This window comes from Mesoplodon bidens (assembly GCF_964165515.1).
Source record: "Mesoplodon bidens genome assembly, chromosome: 3".
Classification (NCBI taxonomy): domain Eukaryota; kingdom Metazoa; phylum Chordata; class Mammalia; order Artiodactyla; family Ziphiidae; genus Mesoplodon; species Mesoplodon bidens.
The window spans coordinates 33,437,830-33,458,207 of record NC_138178.1 but is presented as its reverse complement, the minus strand read 5'-3'; the positions used below and the strand labels follow the sequence as shown (position 1 = coordinate 33,458,207).

The 20,378-nt window shown below is 47.9% G+C and overlaps 1 protein-coding gene across 7 annotated transcripts in view; it reads right to left on the bottom strand.

Annotated features, from left to right (window-relative positions):
- Positions 1–13,172: 13,172 nt before the first annotated feature.
- The window catches only part of ARNT2 (aryl hydrocarbon receptor nuclear translocator 2), a 194,186-nt gene continuing 186,980 nt past the window's right edge, over positions 13,173–20,378 (bottom strand). For 6 of the 7 annotated variants that reach the window (XM_081227601.1, XM_081227597.1, XM_081227598.1 and 3 more), the window contains 2 exons: positions 19,071–19,207; positions 13,173–17,444 (listed from right to left, as the gene is read on the bottom strand). In XM_081227601.1, coding sequence (XP_081083727.1) covers positions 17,346–17,444; positions 19,071–19,207 — 236 coding nt within the window. In that variant the 3' untranslated portion in view covers positions 13,173–17,345. Of the gene's footprint in view, positions 17,445–19,045; positions 19,208–20,378 lie in introns of all 7 variants that reach the window. The other variant, XM_081227599.1, reaches the window with a different exon arrangement.

Sequence of the window (20,378 nt, the reverse complement as noted above, 5' to 3'; positions counted from 1 at the left end):
AATGTACCAAACAGGCAAATCCATCCAGACAGAAAGTAGATTACTGGCTGCTGGGGTTGAAGGGAGGAGGGGAATAGGAGGGGTGTGGGGTTTCCTTATGGGGTGATGAAATGTTCTGGAATTAGTCACGATGGTTGCACAACCTTGTTTATAGACTAAAAGCACTGAACTGTACAATTTAACATGGTATGTGAATTTTATCTCCATTCGAAAAATGCAACGTGTGTCATTGGAAGAATTTTGATAAATGTAACTACCATCCTCTTTCCAGAGTAATTCTTCTAAAACACACTCCCTCCTCTGTTTTTGCTTTTCTTTATGAACAGAAGAAAGAGGGAAGATACATTGGCTGGTGCACCTATTCCGAAAAGGCAGCATTCTCTAGCTCCATGCTTCTTGCACAGTTGCTGTTGCCCAACACAGCCTCTGGCCCACACCGGGAATGCCAGCCCTCTCTCTATTGTGGGTCAGCACGGACACTTCCTGTGATGCTCCGGAGTATGTCCATCTTCATCTTGTTTGAGTTGGAAATACCCTTTTCCACCCTTCGTTCACCCCATTAGAGAAGCACCTTCGCAGGACGTCACCGTTGCTGAGAAATGCAAATTTGGCAGCCCATGACTGTGGGTTTCTGACCTGGAGCTGAGCCTCCTCCACATGCACATGGTGCTCTGACCCATGGATGACTTCCTGCTCCCACACCACGCTGATCTCATCTCAGCTCATTGCTGTAGCCGTGACCCAGCTTTCCCCAAACACCCTCTACAACGGATGAATGACAGAGGACTTTACCTCTGAAATCTGAGTGGACGCCCCCTCTTTCTAGTCTCAAGCAGCCTCACTGTCTTGCTGTTCCTCCCCAAATGGTAGTCCTCTCTTCTTCTAGCCTTCAGATCCCACACAAATCAGACAGGCCCATATGGAAGCAAAAAAATAAATAAAGAGCACCAACCATCTGTGATTTATAGATCCACACACAGCCTGTGTCTCTGAACAAGACTTCCAAGTCCAGTCCCTGCCTATCCCAGGTGTTCCTGTGTGTGTTCCCTCCTGGAAGAGCCCAGGCTGAGCGTCTCTCCAGACTCAGAGACACTGGGTCAGGCAGCAGGGGCCAAAGGAACTGGAGATGGGATCCTATCCAATATACAAATGTGAGGTGATCCAGGCCCTCCTTTGGTCTTCTTCCTACTCTAACATTCGTCATTGATCCATAATCATCTGGGAGTCTCCAGGGTCCACTGGAAATTTCTCTGGGATTTGCTCCACGCTTTTGCATGAATGATACCCCCCAAAAGTAAAAATTGTAATTGGAAGTTTAGGTCAACAACCTGTCGTCCCTCTGTTTTTGTGAGACATGTCACCATTATCTCCAGGCCAAGGAGGTGCCTACAGATGGAGAGTATGGTACCCCAGTGGGCAAATCCATCATTGCCCTTGGATAAATTTCCTTATATTCAATCAAGCTAAAAACATGCTTTGATCGCTTTTTTGGATGTTGTGTTAGAAGGTAGAGATACAGGGATGAATTTACCCATACCACACCCTAGGTATCTGTCCATTCTAGGGTATTACTGGAGCATAATCTTGGCCTCCAAGAAATAGACTCCAGAAAGATAAGAAGGCAATATTTCTAATGCAAAACATAAACAAAACAAAAGAAGAAAGAACAGGGACTTCCCTGGTGGTCCAGTGGTTAAGAATCCGCCTTCCAGTGCAGGGGACATGGGTTTGATCCCTGGTCGGGGAAACTAAAATCCCACATGCAATGGGGCAACTAAGCCCATGCGCCACAATTAAGATCTGATGCAGCCAAATTAATTAATTAATTAATTAAAAAGAAAAAAGAACAAAATCCCTAACCTTTGTCAGTGAACCTATTAGTCTCAAACCAGGTGGATTCAGATTTTTGAGAACAGCTTTTCTTTGTCTCCGTGTTGCATGATTTTTGTTTTGTTTTGTTTTTACACCAGCCCTGCTCTCTTCTCTGATGGAGATTGCTGGGCAAGAAGAGGCAGTGCTGGTTTTAGGGACTTGTACCATTTGCTCCTGTCCTGTCAGGGGTCTCCGTTGCCCCATTTGTTTAACCTCACCATAATTCCTGCCACTGCTCCATCTCCTTCCTTTTCCCCAACAAATTACTAAGCTTTGAGCTGCCTTTCTGCATACTGTCTCCCCGCCCATCTTTCATTTCTCAATGAATCCATTCTATTCCTGAAGAGTAGTGCAACTGGTCCTCAGCATCCTGAACACGTCACTCTCTGCTGGAGGTCCTGCCTCCCCTCCCTCCTCCTTGGGTGAGGTGTCTGTCTCCTGGGGTGTGAGGTCAGCAGTTCTGAGCCTTCTGTAAGCACTGTGTCTTCTAGATCTGTGCAATTGTCATGGTGGCCATGGTGGCAGGTGGAAGTGCCTGAAAGGAGGGTCTCAGGGAATAGACGTGAACCTCCCACTTGGTTAGTGCTCTCTGGCAGTCTGAATCATACAGTGACCGCCCTCAGGCCTTTCCCCCTCTGGCACTGAGGATGCCCAGCTGTTTGTTGTCACTCTCAGGCCTGCTGTTTCTGCATCCCGTCTACCTGCTGTTCCAGCTCATGCAACTGTTTTCTCTGCTCATCCAAGTGCTTCTTCAGGAACCGAAACACATTTTCCTTGGCCTCACACGTCGGTAGCAGTGATGTTTTCTGTTGCTCCAGGCATTTCTGGATATTCTGTTTGGGCCTCCACACTTTTGAGACAGAGTGTCTGGACTCCTGCATGTTTTTGTGGAAGACCAGGCAACTGGAACTCTTCCTACCCCCTTGCCTTGTGGAATGGGTTGATCGTACCTTCCCCCAAATATATCTAAGTCCTAACCTGTGAATGTAACCTGACTTGGAAATAGAGCCTTTGCAGATGTAATCAGGTTAAGGATCATGAGATGAGATCACCCTGGATTATCTGGGTGGGCCCTAAATCCAATGACTGGTGTCCTTATAAGAGAAAGGAGGGGGAGATTTGAGACACAGTAATGCAGAAAGGCCACGTAGAGATGGAAGCAGAGATTGGGGGCACAGAGCTATAAGCCAGGGAAAACCAAAAACTGCCGGCAGCCACCAGTGGTTTGAAATAGACACAGAGCTGACCCTCCCTCAGAGCCTCCAGAAGGAACCAACCTTGCCAACATCCTGATTTCAGACTTCTGGTCTCCAGAATCATGAAAGAATTAATTTCTCTTGTTTTAAGCCAACCAGGCTTTGGTAATTGGTCGCAGCAACCCGAGGAAACTAATATACCGGGCTTGTTCCTAAATGGCCTCAGGCTTGGGAGTCCCGTGGCAGGCCAAGCACTGGGCCACACACTCTGTGGTGGCCACCACTCCAGGGCTTCTGCCCGGGGCCTCTTCCCTTCTCTTCCACAGGGACAAGCGGGGGTTTCAGCCACTCCATCCTCCTCAGGGTCTTCAGAGGGTCCCATGAGATGACAAGAGCTCTTGTGTCGGGTGTCCTCAGGGGAAAAACCATGTGCTCCCTTCAGAAAGTTCAGCCTCAAAAACTCAAGTGTTTTCTTCAGTGAGCCAACCTGCCAGGGCGGGTTTGCATTCAGTTGCTAAGCCCTTTATGATGTGGACTCAGGTAGAACATGCACATTTGACCTGGTCAGCCACCTTTGGGTCAAAGGGGAAGGGTCATTCTCCACACATCTGGGGAGTTGAATGTGATGTAGAAAATTCCCCACAAATGAGATCTTTGTGGGTCTGATTCTTGGCTTTATTCATCTAGAAGAACCAGGCAGAGAGGAGCTTTCCTTGATGGCCAAAGCTTCTGGGAAACAAGTTCTTCTGAACTTCTGGACCCCTTTTCCTCATCTGTTACCTAAAAATGCTCTGTAATCACCGAAATCCCCACCAGCTGTAAACATCTGTGGTTCCACTATATCCTGTCAGCAGCTTCCTTCCTCTTCTGGGGCTCTGTGTGCCTTTCCAGGAAATGTTGAGGTCCTGGGTAGGTGAACAAATGTCCTGGTTATCTTCGGTTCCAGGACATAGGACTTTCACTGCTAAAATTGGGAAAATCTCAGGTCAGCCAGGATAAATAGCGTTCCCTAGTCCTGGGAAAAATAGGTTTCTTTGAGGACAAGGTCTTTTCCACATCTACAGTATCAAATATTACTAAAATTTAAAATTTATTTTTATTGAAAAGGAAAGGTGAAATTCTTTGTATGCATAGCTTTAAAAGTATCTTTTAAAAATATTTATTTATTTGGTTGTGCTGGGTCTTAGTTGCGGCAGGGGGCTCCTTAGTTGTGGCATGTGAACTCTTAGTTGCAGCACGCATGTCAGGTCTAGTTCCCCAACCAGGGATCAAACCCACGTCCCCTGCATTGGGAGCATGGAGTATTAACCATTGCCCCACCAGGGAAGTCCCTAAAAATATTTTTGAATTTCTTTTTTTCTGATAGAATAATGAAGGGTGAATGTTCCTATTCCTTACTTTGCTGCAGTTTAGTGTTTGTTATAGACGGGCTGTCTGAGACATGCTTCTTCAGAAGTATATCATCTTAGAAAAATGTGAAATCACTTTCTTTGTGAAAGTGATTTACTTAAGGGGTGTTGTGGCACTTCGACCTACCACCACCTCCATCCCGTAACTGTACAAATCTAGAAGATACAGCACTCACAGGATACTCAGGACAGCTGACCTCAAACACCGGGGAAGGCTCCCAGGGACACCTCACCCCAGGAAGTGGTATTGAAGAGGAAGACTCAGCAAGCTACAGTATCAAGGAAATAAGGTTTCCACAGAGGTAAGTGTATCGCAATCTCACAGGGATGTTCTAGAGAAAATATACTAAGTTACAATGTGGAGATATCCCATCGAGGAGCAAGGGAGCTGGGGTATTGATGCTGCTGCATTCGTTGGTCATTGGTAAAGGGCTGTTCTTGGTGGGATGTAAAAATCTCAGGCGTTCCTGGCTCTGTGTGCTTCAGCAAAGTAGAATCCAGTAGCCTGAGGACAGTCCTTCAACAAGGAGACCCAGCTTCCAAGAGTGAAAGCAGAGAGCTGGGGTGTGTGAAAATGGGCAGAGGTCTTTCAGCAGCAGGATAACAGACTCACAGGGACCTCCATGGTCTGCTCAGAAGGGCTGTGTTCCCTCAACCCCGTCACATGTCATGACTTTCTTGTTAACTTCTGATGTCGTGCTGAAGCTCAGTCCCCTTGGACCCCGGGCCTGTGGTTTCTACAGGATCCTTGGGCCCAGGGCACACTGAAGACCAGCACCCGCATCTTGGCCCTTGCCACACAGCCTGCCCTTCTGCTTCTCTCCCATTTCTTATCTTCAGGTTATCTGTCTGGAACATGCCATCTCTCTGTCACTTGGCCCTGGCATCATGGGGCTGTTTTCTCAGATGACAGGAAGTGTCTTTACACATGGGTTCTCAAGTGTTCCCTGTATGTCGCTTTTCAGGAATCCTTGCTGAGCCTGGTTGAGCCCTCTCCCTTGAGCTCAGACAGTTTTCATCATGACCCAATGCTAACCACGTCTCCATCCCAGTTCTCCACTGACTTCCGTCCTCTCCATCTGCTTGAGGCAGACAGGAATGAAAATACAAGTGTGCATGCCCATCCCTGGCACAGACGTGGGGTCTGAGACCTTCCAGAAGCCTCTCAGGCTGCTATCAGTCATTATGAACTCACTGTAAATCTGGACAATTGAGGAATCTGTCTCTGCCTCTTCTGTCAAATTCTTGTGACTTAGAGCAAAATGAATTCCTTATAGTTTTTTTTTTAACTTAAAAAAATACTTATTTATTTTTGTTTATTATTTGTTTATATTTAGTTTGGCTGCGCCGGGGCTTAGTTGTGGCACACGGGATCTTTAGTTGCGGCATGCGAACTCTTAGTTGCGGCAGGTATGCGGGATCCAGTTCCCAAACCAGGGATCGAACCCAGGCCCCCTGCATTGGTAGTGCAGAGTCTTACCCACTTGATCACCAGGGAAGTCCTGAATTCCTTATAGTTTTTAAAAAAAGTTTTTAATTCAATTTTTATTTCATATTGTAGTTGATTTACAATGTTGTGTTAGTTTCAGGCGTACAGCAAAGGAATTCCTTATAATTTAAAGCAGTCACTGAGCACCATGTACTGTTGGATGTACTGGGCAGAGACTGATTAAAAAAAACCCTGAACTAGCCTCCACTGAAAACCTATTCAGCACCACACCAGAGATCCTTTCTCTTTTCTGTCTCACCTTCCTGGGAGCCGGCCCCTCTCCCTGTGTGAGCTCCCTCCCACCCTTACCCGATGACTTGGAAGTGCATTAACACTTTCTTCTGCCAGAGGGAAGTGAACCTAGGAAAACATAACTCCAAGGTCTCTAGCATCTTCTCAGCACTTGGGATCCTGGCTCCTGACTAAGTTGATGCAGCTAGGTGACCTTCTGTGTCTTCCACAGGCAGCTCTCAGAACTACGCCTCCCAGAAGAGTAGTCAGGGGTCTAAGGGATCACCCTTGTGTGACATCATCACTGACAGAGCTCAGTTCTGTGGGCCCAGCTTACGCTCAAACATGGCCATGATGAAAAACATGGTAGCCATTTAGGGATGCGGAAGTTCCATGAGAAACATGAGTTGACATGGCTTTTACCATCAAGGACACTTCGGGAAGAGAAATGCTCACACACAGATGAATTGCTGTGATGAAATGTTGTTTTCTTTGCCCCGTTGGTGCCAGGTCACGTTTCTTTGTTTTTGGCATTTTTATTTGACTCTTAAGTGAAATGTGTGGGAAGAATTAGGAGTTGGGCTGTAGGACAAGAGGCAGGCTGCATTCCAGTCATTTTAATCTGGTGTCCTGCTGAGGGGTGGCATACCTAGTTCATGACTTATAAAGGTCTTGGGCTTGGAGATGGGAACCCATTAAGTGCTTTCTGCAAAAGCTGAGCCAACAAGCTGTGAGCCCAGTGGGGAGGCCCCATTGTTGATGGGCCCCATCTGGGACCTGCTGGGTGAAGTCATGCTAATCACAGCCTTCCAAGCTACGCAGCCCTTCTCCAGCTCTCCTTGGCCATCTGTGTTGGCGCAGGATGTGTGCTCTCCTCCTAAACTCTTAGCACACTCTGGAATGTCATATTCTGTTTGCTTGTCTCTCTCCCCTAGGGATGGGGCCTCTAGGGGTGGGGATGGGTCTGCGCTGTGTAGCCCCAGCACCATGCCTGGCAAGTGGCAGGTGCCACGCAAGTGTCTACAGAGAGAACAAGCTTGAGAGGGTTTGCGGGAGAAGTAAAAGTTCACAACCGTTAGGCTTCAAAGTGGTCACAGGGGAGACGACCTTATTTTCCTCTCAGTGGAAGATGCGGAGCCATTGGGACCCTGGGGAGGCTGGGAGGTGGCCTTGAAAGTGTAGGGAGTACAGTGAGAACGTAGCTGATGCTCCTGCATCTTTATTCCCCCCTCCAATCCTGAGAAGCCTCGTGCTTCCACACCACTGCTTTTCATCCCTGTTGCCCCTCCCTACTCACTGGGTCGCTTCATCAACAGCATGAATTGGAATCAAATCTTTCATTCTTTTTTTTTTTTTTTTTTTTTTTTTTTGCGGTACGCGGGCCTCTCACTGTTGCGGCCTCTCCCGTTGCGGAGCACAGGCTCCGGACGCGCAGGCTCAGCGGCCATGGCCCACGGGCCCAGCCGCTCTGCGGCATGTGGGATCTTCGCGGACTGGGCCACGATCCCGTGTCCCCTGCATCGGTAGGCAGACTCTCAACCACTGCGCCACCAGGGAAGCCCAAATCTTTCATTCTTCATACTTTCCTATACTCTCTACTTTCAAAATAATGAGCGTATATTATTAGTAACATCAGGAAAATAATAACTATTGCTCTGTCTATGACAAGAGTATATTTTCGTTTAGTTGTCTATTTGGGGCATTAAAGAGAGGCTACAGGTGAAGTACCAGCCCAGGTCCTGGCAAGTATTTGGGCTTTATTCACTATTTCTTCTCTCCTGTTCCTGCCTGGCAATTCTTTCACTGTCCAGTCTGTCACAGGTGTGTCCAGCTATGGCTCTTTCTAACCACTGCCTAAGTGCATGCTTCTCTCTCCCACCTCTTGGCATCTAAATTCCTAAGTATGCAGCTAGTCATTAACTTTCTTATTTTTTTTTTCGTTTTAAATTGGAGTATAGTTGCTTTACAATGTTGTGTTAGTTTCTGCTGTGCAGCAAAGTGAATCAGTTATACGTATACATATATTGCCTCCTTTTAGATTTCCTTCCCATTTAGGTCGCCACAGATCATTGAGTAGTATTTTCTTACTCTAACAGGCGATTTGCTTTTTATTATTTTTCAAGATTTTATAAGTAATATATATTCTTTGTAAAACATATAACATTAAAAATTACAAGGATAAAAGGTAAATTCACCGAGATTCTATCTATTTTGAGATAGGTTACTATCGTTTCATAATCTTTCATGCATATAAACGCACACAGAATTTTATATAAATGCAATGGGACCAGAACACTTTTCCAGTTATATGTATTTATTTTCATTTTTGCTTACTCTCTCCACTTCTACAATCCCTCTGACCATTCCCTCCCCTTCAAATACAGTCTAATGTGGATATTTTTATACACTTTCCATGTACAACACACACACATATATATGCACAATCATGTACTCATAAACGAACCTACAAAATGAGCTTTTGCTAATGTTTGTTTTTATCAAATGGGTTAAAATTATTTATGCTTTGCTGATTATTGCTTTCATTTGCTAATATATTGAGGTAATGCTATATAATATTTAATGATACAGATGTTCTCCAGTTTGTTCATCTGTTAAGGCTTTGCCTTAGTTTCGCTTTTTCCCACTGGAAAATATTGCTGCAGTAAACGTTCTTATATATCTACCTATACATTTCAAAGCTTTTATTTCATTAGGAAGGCTGTTTAGAAGTGAGATAGCTGAATCAAAATATGTTTGTTTTAAATTTACAGATATTGCCACTTACCCTCAAAATAAGTTGTGAAAACTTACATTTCTACCAAAATTACTTGAGAAAATTCTTTCCCATGTATTCTTACCTGTGGCAGATATAATCACTATTTTGTGCTTTTGCCAATCCATCGGTGAGAAACGCCATCTCATTGTTACTTTAATTTGCATTTCTCTGACTACATAGTGAGATCTCTTTTTTTTTTTTGGCTGCAACCTGTCACACGTAGGATCTTAGTTCCCCGGCCAGGTATCGAACCTGTGCCCCCTTCAGTGGAAGCCCAGTCTTAACCACTGGACCACCAGGGAAGTCCTACATAGTGAGATTAAGTAGCTGTTTTTTTCATTTACTGATTTATGTTTAATTATTAAATATTTCTACTATACAGCAAAGTTGAGAAAAAGTATACCATATTCTTATGTGCTCATCACCAAGATGAAACAGGCGTTTAACATTTTGCCATAACTGCTTCAGATACTTTTCTTTTTCCCTTTCTTTTTTTTTTTGCTGTATGCGGGCCTCTCACTGTTGTGGCCTCTCCCGTTGCGGAGCACAGGCTCCGGACGCGCAGGCTCAGCGGCCATGGCTCACGGGCCCAGCCGCTCTGCAGCATGTGGGATCCTCCCGGACCGGGGCACGAACCCGCGTCCCCTGCGTCGGCAGGCAGACTCTCAACCACTGCGCCACCAGGGAAGCCTTTCCCTTTATTTTCAATCAACGCCTCTCTCTTTTCTCTGTCTTAATCTGCTTTAAGGAATTCAACCACACAGCCACTCCTTCCCCTCTTTCCCTCTCTATCTGATCTCTGGCGGCCTCGGCCTGCAGCAGCTTGAAGCAAGGTTTCAGTTCCTGGCCAGAGATTGAGGTTGGGTCGTGGCAGGGAGAGTGCTGAATCCTAGCCACTAGACCAGTGGCCAGTGACAAGGCCCTGGCCCATACGGCTTTGCAGAAATGAATTCCCACAAAGGCGAAAGTAGTGAAACAAAGTGTTTATTAGGAGGAAAAAGAGTAAGTGTGGATAGGCACACGGCAGGACTCGGAGAGAGAGTCATGCCCTCGTGGTAGTTTGAAGCACTTATAGGGGGCATTTCTTCCAGGTTTCCTTTGGCCAATCATCTTGCTTTGCCTGGTTCTGCGACCATATTTGGTTTATCTCAGGGTCCACCCCTGGGTGTGCGCGCATCTTTTAGCCAAGATGGATTCCATCAAAGAGGCCTGTGGGTAGGTTGGCATCACTCCCTTTTTGACCTCCAAGGAGGCTTTCTGTGCTTGGGTAGTCGGGAAGGTCTCCTTGACTTTGAGAATGAGAAATATGTGGTCTCTGTCTTTTATCTGGGCAGGGCTCAGCCTCTCCTATTATCCTCCTGTTCATCTTAGAGGACAAACTCCAGCTGCTCAGTCTGGGGCTCATCTATGTCCTTCCTCAGCTGTGCCTATCCGTCCATGAGATTCTTCTTTTAAAAAACTTTTACTGCATATCTATTTATGCACAAAAAATATGTAATTGCCTTCAGTTATACAAATATGCAGTCTTTTAAATTCAATAGTATGTTTTCAGGATGTGTGCACGCTGCTACAAGATCGTTTTAAGTGCTGCACACAAATTTTGTGACTAAATCAGTTTATTTATTTCTCTGCTAAAAGGATGATTAGACCGGTTCCCACTTTTTCACTATTACAAGCAGTGCAGTGAATTTCCTTTTACCAGCCCTCTCGTGCACACGTGGGAGGTTTCCTAGGACAGACACTTGTGTTCACTCAGTCACAGGGCTCGTACATTTTTGATGTGTTGGGATATTGTGTAACACTCGCCAGAGCATCTGTCCTGTTTCCCACCAGCAAGCGAAGAGTCCCTGTTTCCCCATATCTTCATAACAATTGCCTAGTAAATCTGGGTGACAGATGTTATCTTGCTTTAATTTTGCATTTCCCTTAATTACTAGTGAGGTTCAGTCTTTTCTCATGTATCTAATGCCATTTGAGTTTCTGTGAATTGGCAATTCAAACTCTTTGGCTATTCATCTACTGAGTTGTATTGATATTTTTCTTATTGATTAAAAAAATATATTTATTTATTTATGTGGCTGCACCAAATAAATCTTAGTTACGGCATGCAGGATCTTTTAGTTGTGGTGCGTGGGCTCTTAGTTGCAGCATGCGGGATCTTAGTTCCCTAACCAGGGATTGAACCCACGCCCCCTGCATTGGGAGCGCAGAGTCTTAACCACTAGACCACCAGGGAATTTCCTCTTGTTGATTTTTATGAATCCTTATATTCTGAATATTCTCTCTCAACAAAGTGAATACCACTTTGTTGGGTATATAAATTGCAAATATTTCTACCAGTTTATTGGTTGTCTTTTCCATTTCTTCAAGCGGATTATTTTTTAGTGAGCTTAAACATAACCGTTTTTTTCCTGGTTTGTGGTCTCTGTGCCTGGTTTAAAAACTCCTTCCCTGACTTGATTTCATCAATATTTTTTCCTAGATTTTTTTCTAAACAGTTTACATATATTGCTTTTTAACACTCAGATGTTTTCATCTGTGTGGAATTTATCTTTTGTGTATTGTGTAAGATAAGCGTATAATTACTTCTTTTCCTACATGCTTTTCCCCAGCACCATTTATTGGAAGTCTGTCTGGTCGCCATGATTTGTAATGCTGACTCTTGCAAATAACAGTCTCCGGCTCGCTTCAGTGGCACGTGTACCAAATATTCTCTTTTCTGAATGTGTGTACTTCTAGGTTCTTTGTGGTGTTCTATGGATCTAGTTTTCTATCTCTATGCCAATCCACACTTTTAATTATGACGTTTCCAGGAGCCCCGTAGTTTGAATGTTCCATCTTTCTCCTTCTCTTCTTCTTCCTTGTTCTTTCTCTTCTTTTTTCTAAAATATCATATTAAAATGTATTGGCTATTCTTTTTTTTTCTTCTTCCATAGGAAATTGGGGATCACTTTGTCAAATTCCACAAAAAACTCTCCTGATTTTTACATCAGGAGATGTAAAAATTTTACATTTTACAGCAATGATTTTTACATCCACTTAATTTAGACATAATTTACGCAAAACATAAAGAACACATCTTAAGTGAACAATGTCATGAGTTTTGTCATTTAAATACACGTTTGTGACCTTTGAATTTTTAAAGTCCAAGTTGTCATTTTATCCTTTTACAGGTCATGCGTTTGGTCTAGTATCCAAGAAATCTATGCCTAACTCAAGGACACAAAATTTTCTCCTGTGTACATTTATTTTATTTTATTTAAAAAAATACTTTCTTCTTAAATAACCACAATCTCTTGCTGATGGGGTGTATGCACCACTTCTCAAAACTTGGAATCGGATGGACGTCACCTTCATTTCCTGTTCTGCACTGACTTTCCCTGTAGTACTTGCTTTTGTTTTGTTTGGCTGCGCTGTGTTGCTTGCTAGATCTTGGTTCCCTGACCAGGGATTGAACCTATGCCTATGGCAGTGAAAGCACCGAGTCCTAACCACTGGATGGCCAGGGAATTCCCACCTCCCGTGTGCAATTAAATATGTGTAGTTTCTTTTATGTCAGTAGTAGCTCAATAAAGCTGTAAAAAATAACAACGCTAAATGTTTGATGGAAAAGAGTTTCCAAGTGATTTTAGTCTGCTATTTTGCTAGAATCCAAATGGTCCTTTTTCAACAGAGAAGTTTAGATTCTGTAAGCATTTACTAGAAGTTTGAGCATATTAAAATACTAATTTAATTATGGGGGAATTTTAAAAAGAAATAATTACTGTAGAGGTTTGAAGAGGACAGTATACACAGGGTTTTGTAATGAGACCTAAGATCAAATCTTGGTTCTGTCATTTCCCTCCTGTGTGTTCTTAGATAAGTCACTTAACTTCTCTGAGTCCCAGTTTCTTAATCTATAAACCAGGGATAATATCCACAGAGCAGAGGTTTATAATGATAATAAAAATTGCATTTGCAAAGAGCCTTCTAGAGGGCCTTGCCTAACATACAAAGCCAAGAATTATTAGTTTCTTTTTTTAATTTTGCATAGCTAGAACCCCTGACAGAGTCACTCTTTAGCATATGTGTATTCTACACCCTTTCCTGGCTACAACACAACACAGCCCTTAGGAAGCGTAATACGAGATAATCTCCCAAACTCCAAGAGTAGGTTCTACGAATTGTTCAATTACAAAGTTGGCCTGGGCTATTCGGCGTTCAGAGCAAAGCCATTTTTATTGTAATGAAATTTTAAAAGGCAGTTACATTAGTTACACATATACACAACTGACTTAATAACTGTTAGTCATAGAGAACATTCAAGAAATACAAGTGATGATTTATCCACAGCACAGTTCACATTCATAAGAAGAAAGGTTAAAAGAGAAACGATGAAGTGCTTAAATTGTCCACTGAAGCTCATCTGTGAACTCTCTCGCTTTTGAAGGAAAATGAGATTGTTACTGGAAGCAAGCTGCCCTGGTCCTGCGAGACCCCCCTTTTCCCACCTCCACAGCCATTGGCCCATAGGCTCTGGCCCCAAGACCCAGGCACACCTACATGTGAAAATGTGCCTGCATCGTGGTGTGATGCCACTTCAAGTTGCCCCAGACGCCAGGCAGCTGAGGAAAAGGAGGACAGCCAGTTCCCTTCATATACAAGATGAGGATCTGGCACGGGGGGAAGGCTTGGAACGGACAAGTTGGGTCGTCCTGGCAAGTCAGGACACAGCGACCTCATGACCAAACCCATACTTTCTAGTAGAACAAGGAGCATTTCCATCCTGACTTGTTACTGGCTAGAGCTGTTAGGTGACCGGCTTGGTCTTGCTAAGATGACAGGTCATAACTGTTAGGGGGCAGGTGGGCCCAGGGGGGAGAGGTTCACTGCTCATCTGCTGGCCCAGGTACTGATGTGGGCGGAAGGGAACACACTCATTTCCCCGGGGCCTGACTCGTCTCTCGGCCAAGCCTGGCTGCAGCACTGATGGTGTCCAGGGTGGGTCGTCTGGGGAACACGGTCTCTTTATTGGCACAGGAGATCCACGCTCCCCGATGTCAGTTCCATCAGCTATCAGAATCCTACTTGTTGCAACAGGTATTCAGGAAACAACAGAAGGGTTGAACTTGATAAACCGGGAAGCAGAGAAGAATGTGGCTGTTTGTGGTACTCTATTGCTTCCTGAAACCAAAACTAAAGACAAAGCTAGTGGGGACCAACACAGAGGCAGGGTGTTCTAGAACCTCCGGAGCCACTGTCGCAGTTCCCTAACCAAGTCCAGGCCAAGCCTCAGCGTGGCTGCGTCTGTGTCCTCACCAATAGTTCAGGCAGCCACCGTCTGGCCCTTTTGGGTGGAAAGCCTTCTGCTTGCTCAGCCTAAGGAAAGCCAGCCGAAGGCCTAGTAGCTGTGAGATGAGATGTGTGCGTGAGGAAGAGAGTCCCAGAGCCAAAGTCCTAGGTGTTGCTCGCCTTCCCAACCCAGCTTTGCCTCTGTCTCCAGTAGGAGAGGGATCAGGGCCAAAGGCCACGCCGATGCAGGGCTGTGGGCATCCTGGCCTCCTGGCTGGGCGGGACTGGCGAGGGAGGTTCTTCTGCAAACTGGGGTAATTAGACCCTCTAGGGCTTTAATTCTCACTCCAGTTTGTCTTAAAATTCCTTGGGGAGAGAATCCCTCGGATGTGGGATCCTCTCGGTCTTCTCTGTTCCTTAGTGGCCACATGGTGGCTTCTAAGAATCATAACCAAAGAGTGGAATGGGCAATAGAGAAAATAGAGAACTCGAGCTGTGGGTCAGACTGCAGTCAGACTCCCTCGCGGGCTCTGGGGACAAAGCTGGAAGGGGGACGTTGGGCCTACTTAGTCACGATGCTCCCCCTTTATGTCTGGCTTTCAGTCGCCCATGAATCCTCGCCTTCTAGGACCAAGAACTGACTGGTCCTCACCCTAGATGCTGTGTAAGTGGGTGAAGTAGATGAAAGGACCCTGGGGGCAAGGCTGTCCTCCTCTGTCCTTTTGCATCCCCTCGGCACCCAGCACAGCCCAGGTGGGCTGGGCCTAGTCGGCGTGCCGACCAGTGTGTACCCCTCAGAAAATCCCCAAGTGCCCTCTGAAACCAGAAGGAAAGACAAACATACCCCCATGCCCCGTCAAACTTCCAAACCCAGAGACTAAACGCCACAAGAAGTCCATTTTCATTTCACTGAGAAACCATTCTTTGATCCAAAAGCTATTCTTGTGCCTTTCTGGGAAATAATTAAGCCCACCGCCTGGGGCAAGCTCAGGGCTGCTGGTAGGGGTGGGCAGAGGTGGCCCCAGGGGCAGGGCACGCCCGGGAGCCCTTTCTGGCTCTGGTACTGACAGGGTGTGTGGAGTTTCAGCCACTTGCCATTTTCCCAGAAGCCAAAAGGCTCCTAAGGGTAAAAGGATATCATGTGCGTCTAAACCCCACGTCCAATCACCACTATATACAAAAGGATTAAGAGCCACTCTAGAAACTGTAAAGTCAGTGTTAATTTAGAGCCTAGGAACTGGGATCACACAAAGCTACCGGACAAAGGTATTCTCCTGAACAATGGAGGACTATTATAGCTGGAGCTCTCCAGGCAAGACTGGGCACACACCCCCTCTGGATGCCAGCCAGGGCTGGGGTTTTAATGCAGAACTCCCAGAGGCTGAGAGCAAACACTCTCCCCTGGCTCCTTCCTGCAGGCCAGGCTCACTCCCCCCTCAGGCAGCCTAGAAGCAACTCCGTTCTGCCTGGCCCATCAGAATTAAGGAAGGAGGGATACAAGGGTTGTTTCCCAGCCAGGTATGATGATGCAGGACAGGAGGGTGACCATCAGGAAAGGAAGAGAACACGAGAGTTTCTTTCCTTAGCGTCAAGGGCATGCGAGGGGCAGAGGTAAGTAAAACTGGAGGGATGGATTCTTCAACTGATCTCCTCAAATCTGAGGGAAACACAGCAAGCCAGGGACCGGGGGCTCAGAGGTCAGCCAGGTAGAAGCTTCTAGAAGTCAGCTCTTACTCTGTCTTGAGACCACCTGAGGAATTCAAGGCCCTGGCGAGTATGCGGCAGAATCAGAACTGGAACCAAAACCGGAGCCGGAGTCCCGCAATCCCCCCCACCCCCCGCCTCCGCCCCCCGAGATGCCACTGTTGCCAGCTGGCTGAAGAGAGGAGGCTCGGGCTGCCTGGCGGGGAACATCTCAGAGCTCCCACTCCACGCACAGGGTTCACCCCTCAGTCATCTCCAGACCTTGGTCCCAGGAAAGCACCCCTGTGGCACAGAAGGACCGGGAGGCCTGGGCGCCCTGCCCTCCCCCCCACACCCCCATGGGGGCCAGAGTCTCTGTGAGCTCAAGGGGTGACCCTGCAGCCATCGGGCGGGGACAAAGCCCGGCTCTCACCAACAGGGCAAGGATGAGAAGCCCTGGCGGAACCAGGAGAGGCTGCTCTTCAGACACAGAGAGGAAAGGGTGGGCACTCTTGTGGGCTCTGAATCTGCACGCGGGGGGCTTGGACCAAAGAACTGACCCATCAAAGTGGGCAGCTCCCGGCCAGGAGCCCTGGTGATGCCGTCAAGTGCCCGTCTGCTCAGTTCAGCCTGTCCGCCTGGCGCCCAGGCCCTGGGCCCTGCTTCCCCCCGGCCACAGGGGTCCTGCTCAGCTTGGACGGGGCTGCACATCCGGGATGTCACTCTCGCCACACACCCTGGATTCTAGACCCTCACTGTGGCCGCACACGACAGACACGGGGCACAACACATCCATCAGGACAAGGATTCACATCACACGGCACCAAGTACACGCGTCTCACGGCACGACGGACGCACAGACGTGGCTGAGACAGGGCCCAGAGGAGCCGGCGTCCCCCTCCCCGGTGTCCCCAGGCTCCTCCTCTCCAGCTCCAGAGAACAAAGCCTGTGCATCCTGCTCACCTCTTTCCCCAACACCCCTTAAGCCCCACCCGGACACAGGAGTTAAAGGCCAGAAGAAACCAGATTCCAGCTTCCTGGGCAGGCCTGAGGGTGCGGCTTGGGCTCTCTGAGCTGTAACTGAACTTTTTATAGATGAAAATTGTCTAATATGAGATTATTCACAACCAGATTTGAAGAACCCAATGGGCTCTCCTCCCAAGCACAGACAGGTAAAATACAATAAATACAACCAGCCCCCGACGTCTATTGGGCTCCTGGTCGGTGGCCGAGCAGCTGCAGCTGTGGGTTAGAAGCTGAGCAACACCACGGCAGTGAGGGGAACACAGGGGGCGAGATGTCTTCTGCTGGGGGGTCCCGCGGCAGGGCAAGCAGGGCGCGGGGGGGCCCCGTTCACGTGGGCGTCGATGTCACGGCATGGGGGGCACTGCCCGGTGGAAGCCTCGCTCTGTGCGCAGCTACTCAGAAAACGGCGGGAACATGCCCAGGTCGGCAAAGTCTTCAATGTTATAGTTGCCAGTCCCCTGGGTTGGATCTCCTGGCATGGGCAGCATGTCCTGCAGGAGAGAAGAAAAAAAAGCGCAGGGGAGTCGGCTCATCCTCCTGGGCACCGGCACGTCCCAGGAGCCCAGCCTGCCAGCCACCCTCATGGTCATCTCTTTAAGTGGGCGGCCCAGGAACACGCCACCGGCCACCTGAGGGATGCTCTGAGACGGTCCTCAAATGTCTGAGATCCTGGGAAGCTGTTCTCTCCTGGGAGCTGTCATTCCAGCACACAAACACAACTTCAGGACATGACCTTTCTCTATTTAAAACTGAGCCAGGACACAGGGTGGACAAGAGGCCCACTGGTGGGGAGAACCCAGCTTGGTGCCAAGCAAGGTACATACAACCGATGATCAAAATGCAACAACACTGCAACACGGGGAGGGGCAAAAGGAGGGCTACGTGCGTGAACAGCTGAGTGGCCTGTCTTCACTGTGTATATCTAGGGCAAGGCCAAATCCCTGCAAGGTTAGACTTCACTTTTAACAAGTCCTTCAAGTTCTCTGGGCCTCAGACTACCCATCCAGAAAATCCGAGGAGCCCTTATGGCAAATTTCCCAAAGTGTGTTGTGTCCAACTCTTGGCCCATGAGATACTCTGGGAGGAAAGAATTCTGTGGACAAATGAGTTTGGGAAACAAGGTATACTTTGCCTGCCTCCTAAAAATCCTCAGTCCTCGTTAGTATAATAAAGGCTCTGATAAGTCCTGCAGTCAAGAAACCGAATAAGTCTATTTAATCATGTTTCGCAAACTTATTTGACCAACAATTCTTTTTAGCATCATGACCATGAAGAACCAGGTTAGGGAATTCTGCCTTACATGGCAGTTGTGAGGCGTAAGAATGGGGCGGGGCTGAGCCTTATGGACGGAGGAAGGAGGGGCTCATCCTTACAGGTCAGGGTACCTCTCTGCATATGTAAAAGGACTCTGTCCCTTTGGGGACCTGGAGTGACATCTGGGTTCTAGACCTTTGTCTCTGAAGATGCTGCTCGACCTGGTGGGAAAGGTGCTTGGGATGAGGGTGGGGTAAAGGGCAAGCTCTCCCTTGAGAAGGGGGATCTTAGTCTGCGGGTCTCAGAGCCCTACCACCAGGTGCTTCCTCCCCCATCCTCGCTCTGCGGGGCAGGCTCTGGGACATGACAGAAGGCACCTGGGGCTCTTGTTAGGAGGTGTTTCTCCCTCATGAAGACCTGGTGGGGTGGATGGAGCATCAGCCGGTTCATGCCCCCCCACAGGAGCCTTTCCCCAGTGAGAACTTTTCTGGCTGAAAAGTGGAGCTCTGAACACCCCAAAGGGGCTGAGTCCTGCGCCGTGGGGCTGCCGGTGATGTCCACTGCTGCTGCACACTTAGGTCAGGGCTGCCCCAGGCGCGAGGGATGGACCAGAAATGGCTCAAAAAACTCAGAGTGGCAAGGCGCCCAGGCAGCCTCAACCAGCAATACCTGCACGGAATTCACGAGAAGAGCCGAGCCTCCTACTGGACCCCCTCAAGTCAGGGCTACTACCTTCCCTGGGAGGGGCCAACACGCACAGTCTCTATGGGCAGTCGTGCTGTGGCAGGGAGGCAGAGACCGAGGGGGAGAGGAAGCAGAGAGAGACGCCGGTACCTACGAGAAGGCGGTGCTCGCTGATTTACCTGGAACACTTCAGTCTGACCGGGCTGCTGGTGGGAGTGCTGCTCACCGCTCTGCTGTCCGTGGTGCTGGCTTTGCCACTGTGACCAGACTTCCGAGGGCCGCCCCTGGAACTGCCCGCTACCTTGTCCACTTTCAGCTGAAAGATCCGACGCACAGGACACTTCCTTTAAAAGCCATCCCGTGGCTCTGGGAGACCTAAGAACCACTGCAGCCCAGAGGGTCCCACATTTCTGAAAGGCGCGTTCCATCCAGAGCTGGCTGACTGTGTTCGCTGTCCCCCTCTCTCTCACGCTGGCTGATACATAAGAAGTTGGCTGTGCCCCCAAGAGCTGGATGGGTGAAACAGGAAAGGGGGCTCCCTGGCGAATGGTGCAGGGACCGGCCGGACAGGGTGGCTCTCCCTGTGTGCACCTGCCAGCTGACCAGGGCCGGAAGCCTCAGAGCCCTCGGCCCTTTGTGATCACTGTTGGAGGCTTGCTTCCGTGGAGCCTGTCTGTGGCTGAGAGCAGCCCTCTCCCTGACATGCATTAGAAGGGAGAGGCGGTCCCTGCCACTCTGGATGCCCCTCGGCTCACAGGCTGCTCTTTAAAGGAACCTGCCCCTGACAGAGGAAGAGCCTCACCCTGACCTCCGGCAGCCTCGCTGCCTTTTGGGCAACTTGGCTGAAGCCACATGTGGTGCTCCACAAGGTCCTTCCACGGGGGTCAAGAGTCATGGCCCTTTCTGCCCATCTCTTTAGCTGAGGGTTTCTCAGCACCACTGGTTTGGGAGGAAAGGCTTTTGGGTGCAGCTTAGACAAGAAGACAGGTCTCTTTGTGGGAATCAGCAAATTATAATTTGTAAGTGATAGCAACCTTGCTTCTGTCTACACTTTACAAAAAATACCCCATGGAAAAACAGAAACTCAGAAAAATGAGCAGAATTTTGTCTAAAACATTTAAAGATTCAACCCGATGGGGGTAGTTTATCCTAAGGTGTATAAAAAAAAAAACCACAGGAACTTATTCTTGTTCCAAACCATTCAATAACGTTTTGGAGGCAATGGGCTCACTGTCAAGCTCTGGGTGGCAGGACAGGCCCTATGGTGGCTCCGCTTGTTCTTCCAACGGTCCTACTGACCACAGGCGACCCTACTCACCACCTGATGAGTGAACACTGGGTTAATCTGGGGGAAGGCTAGACAGTGTGCAGGGGGAAGAATCAATCCCTCTCTCTCTCACACATACATCTCACCTACTGCCTGAGATACAAACGGCTTTAATAAGACATACACTCCCTTGAATGCTTCACCACTGGTGCCTTTCAAG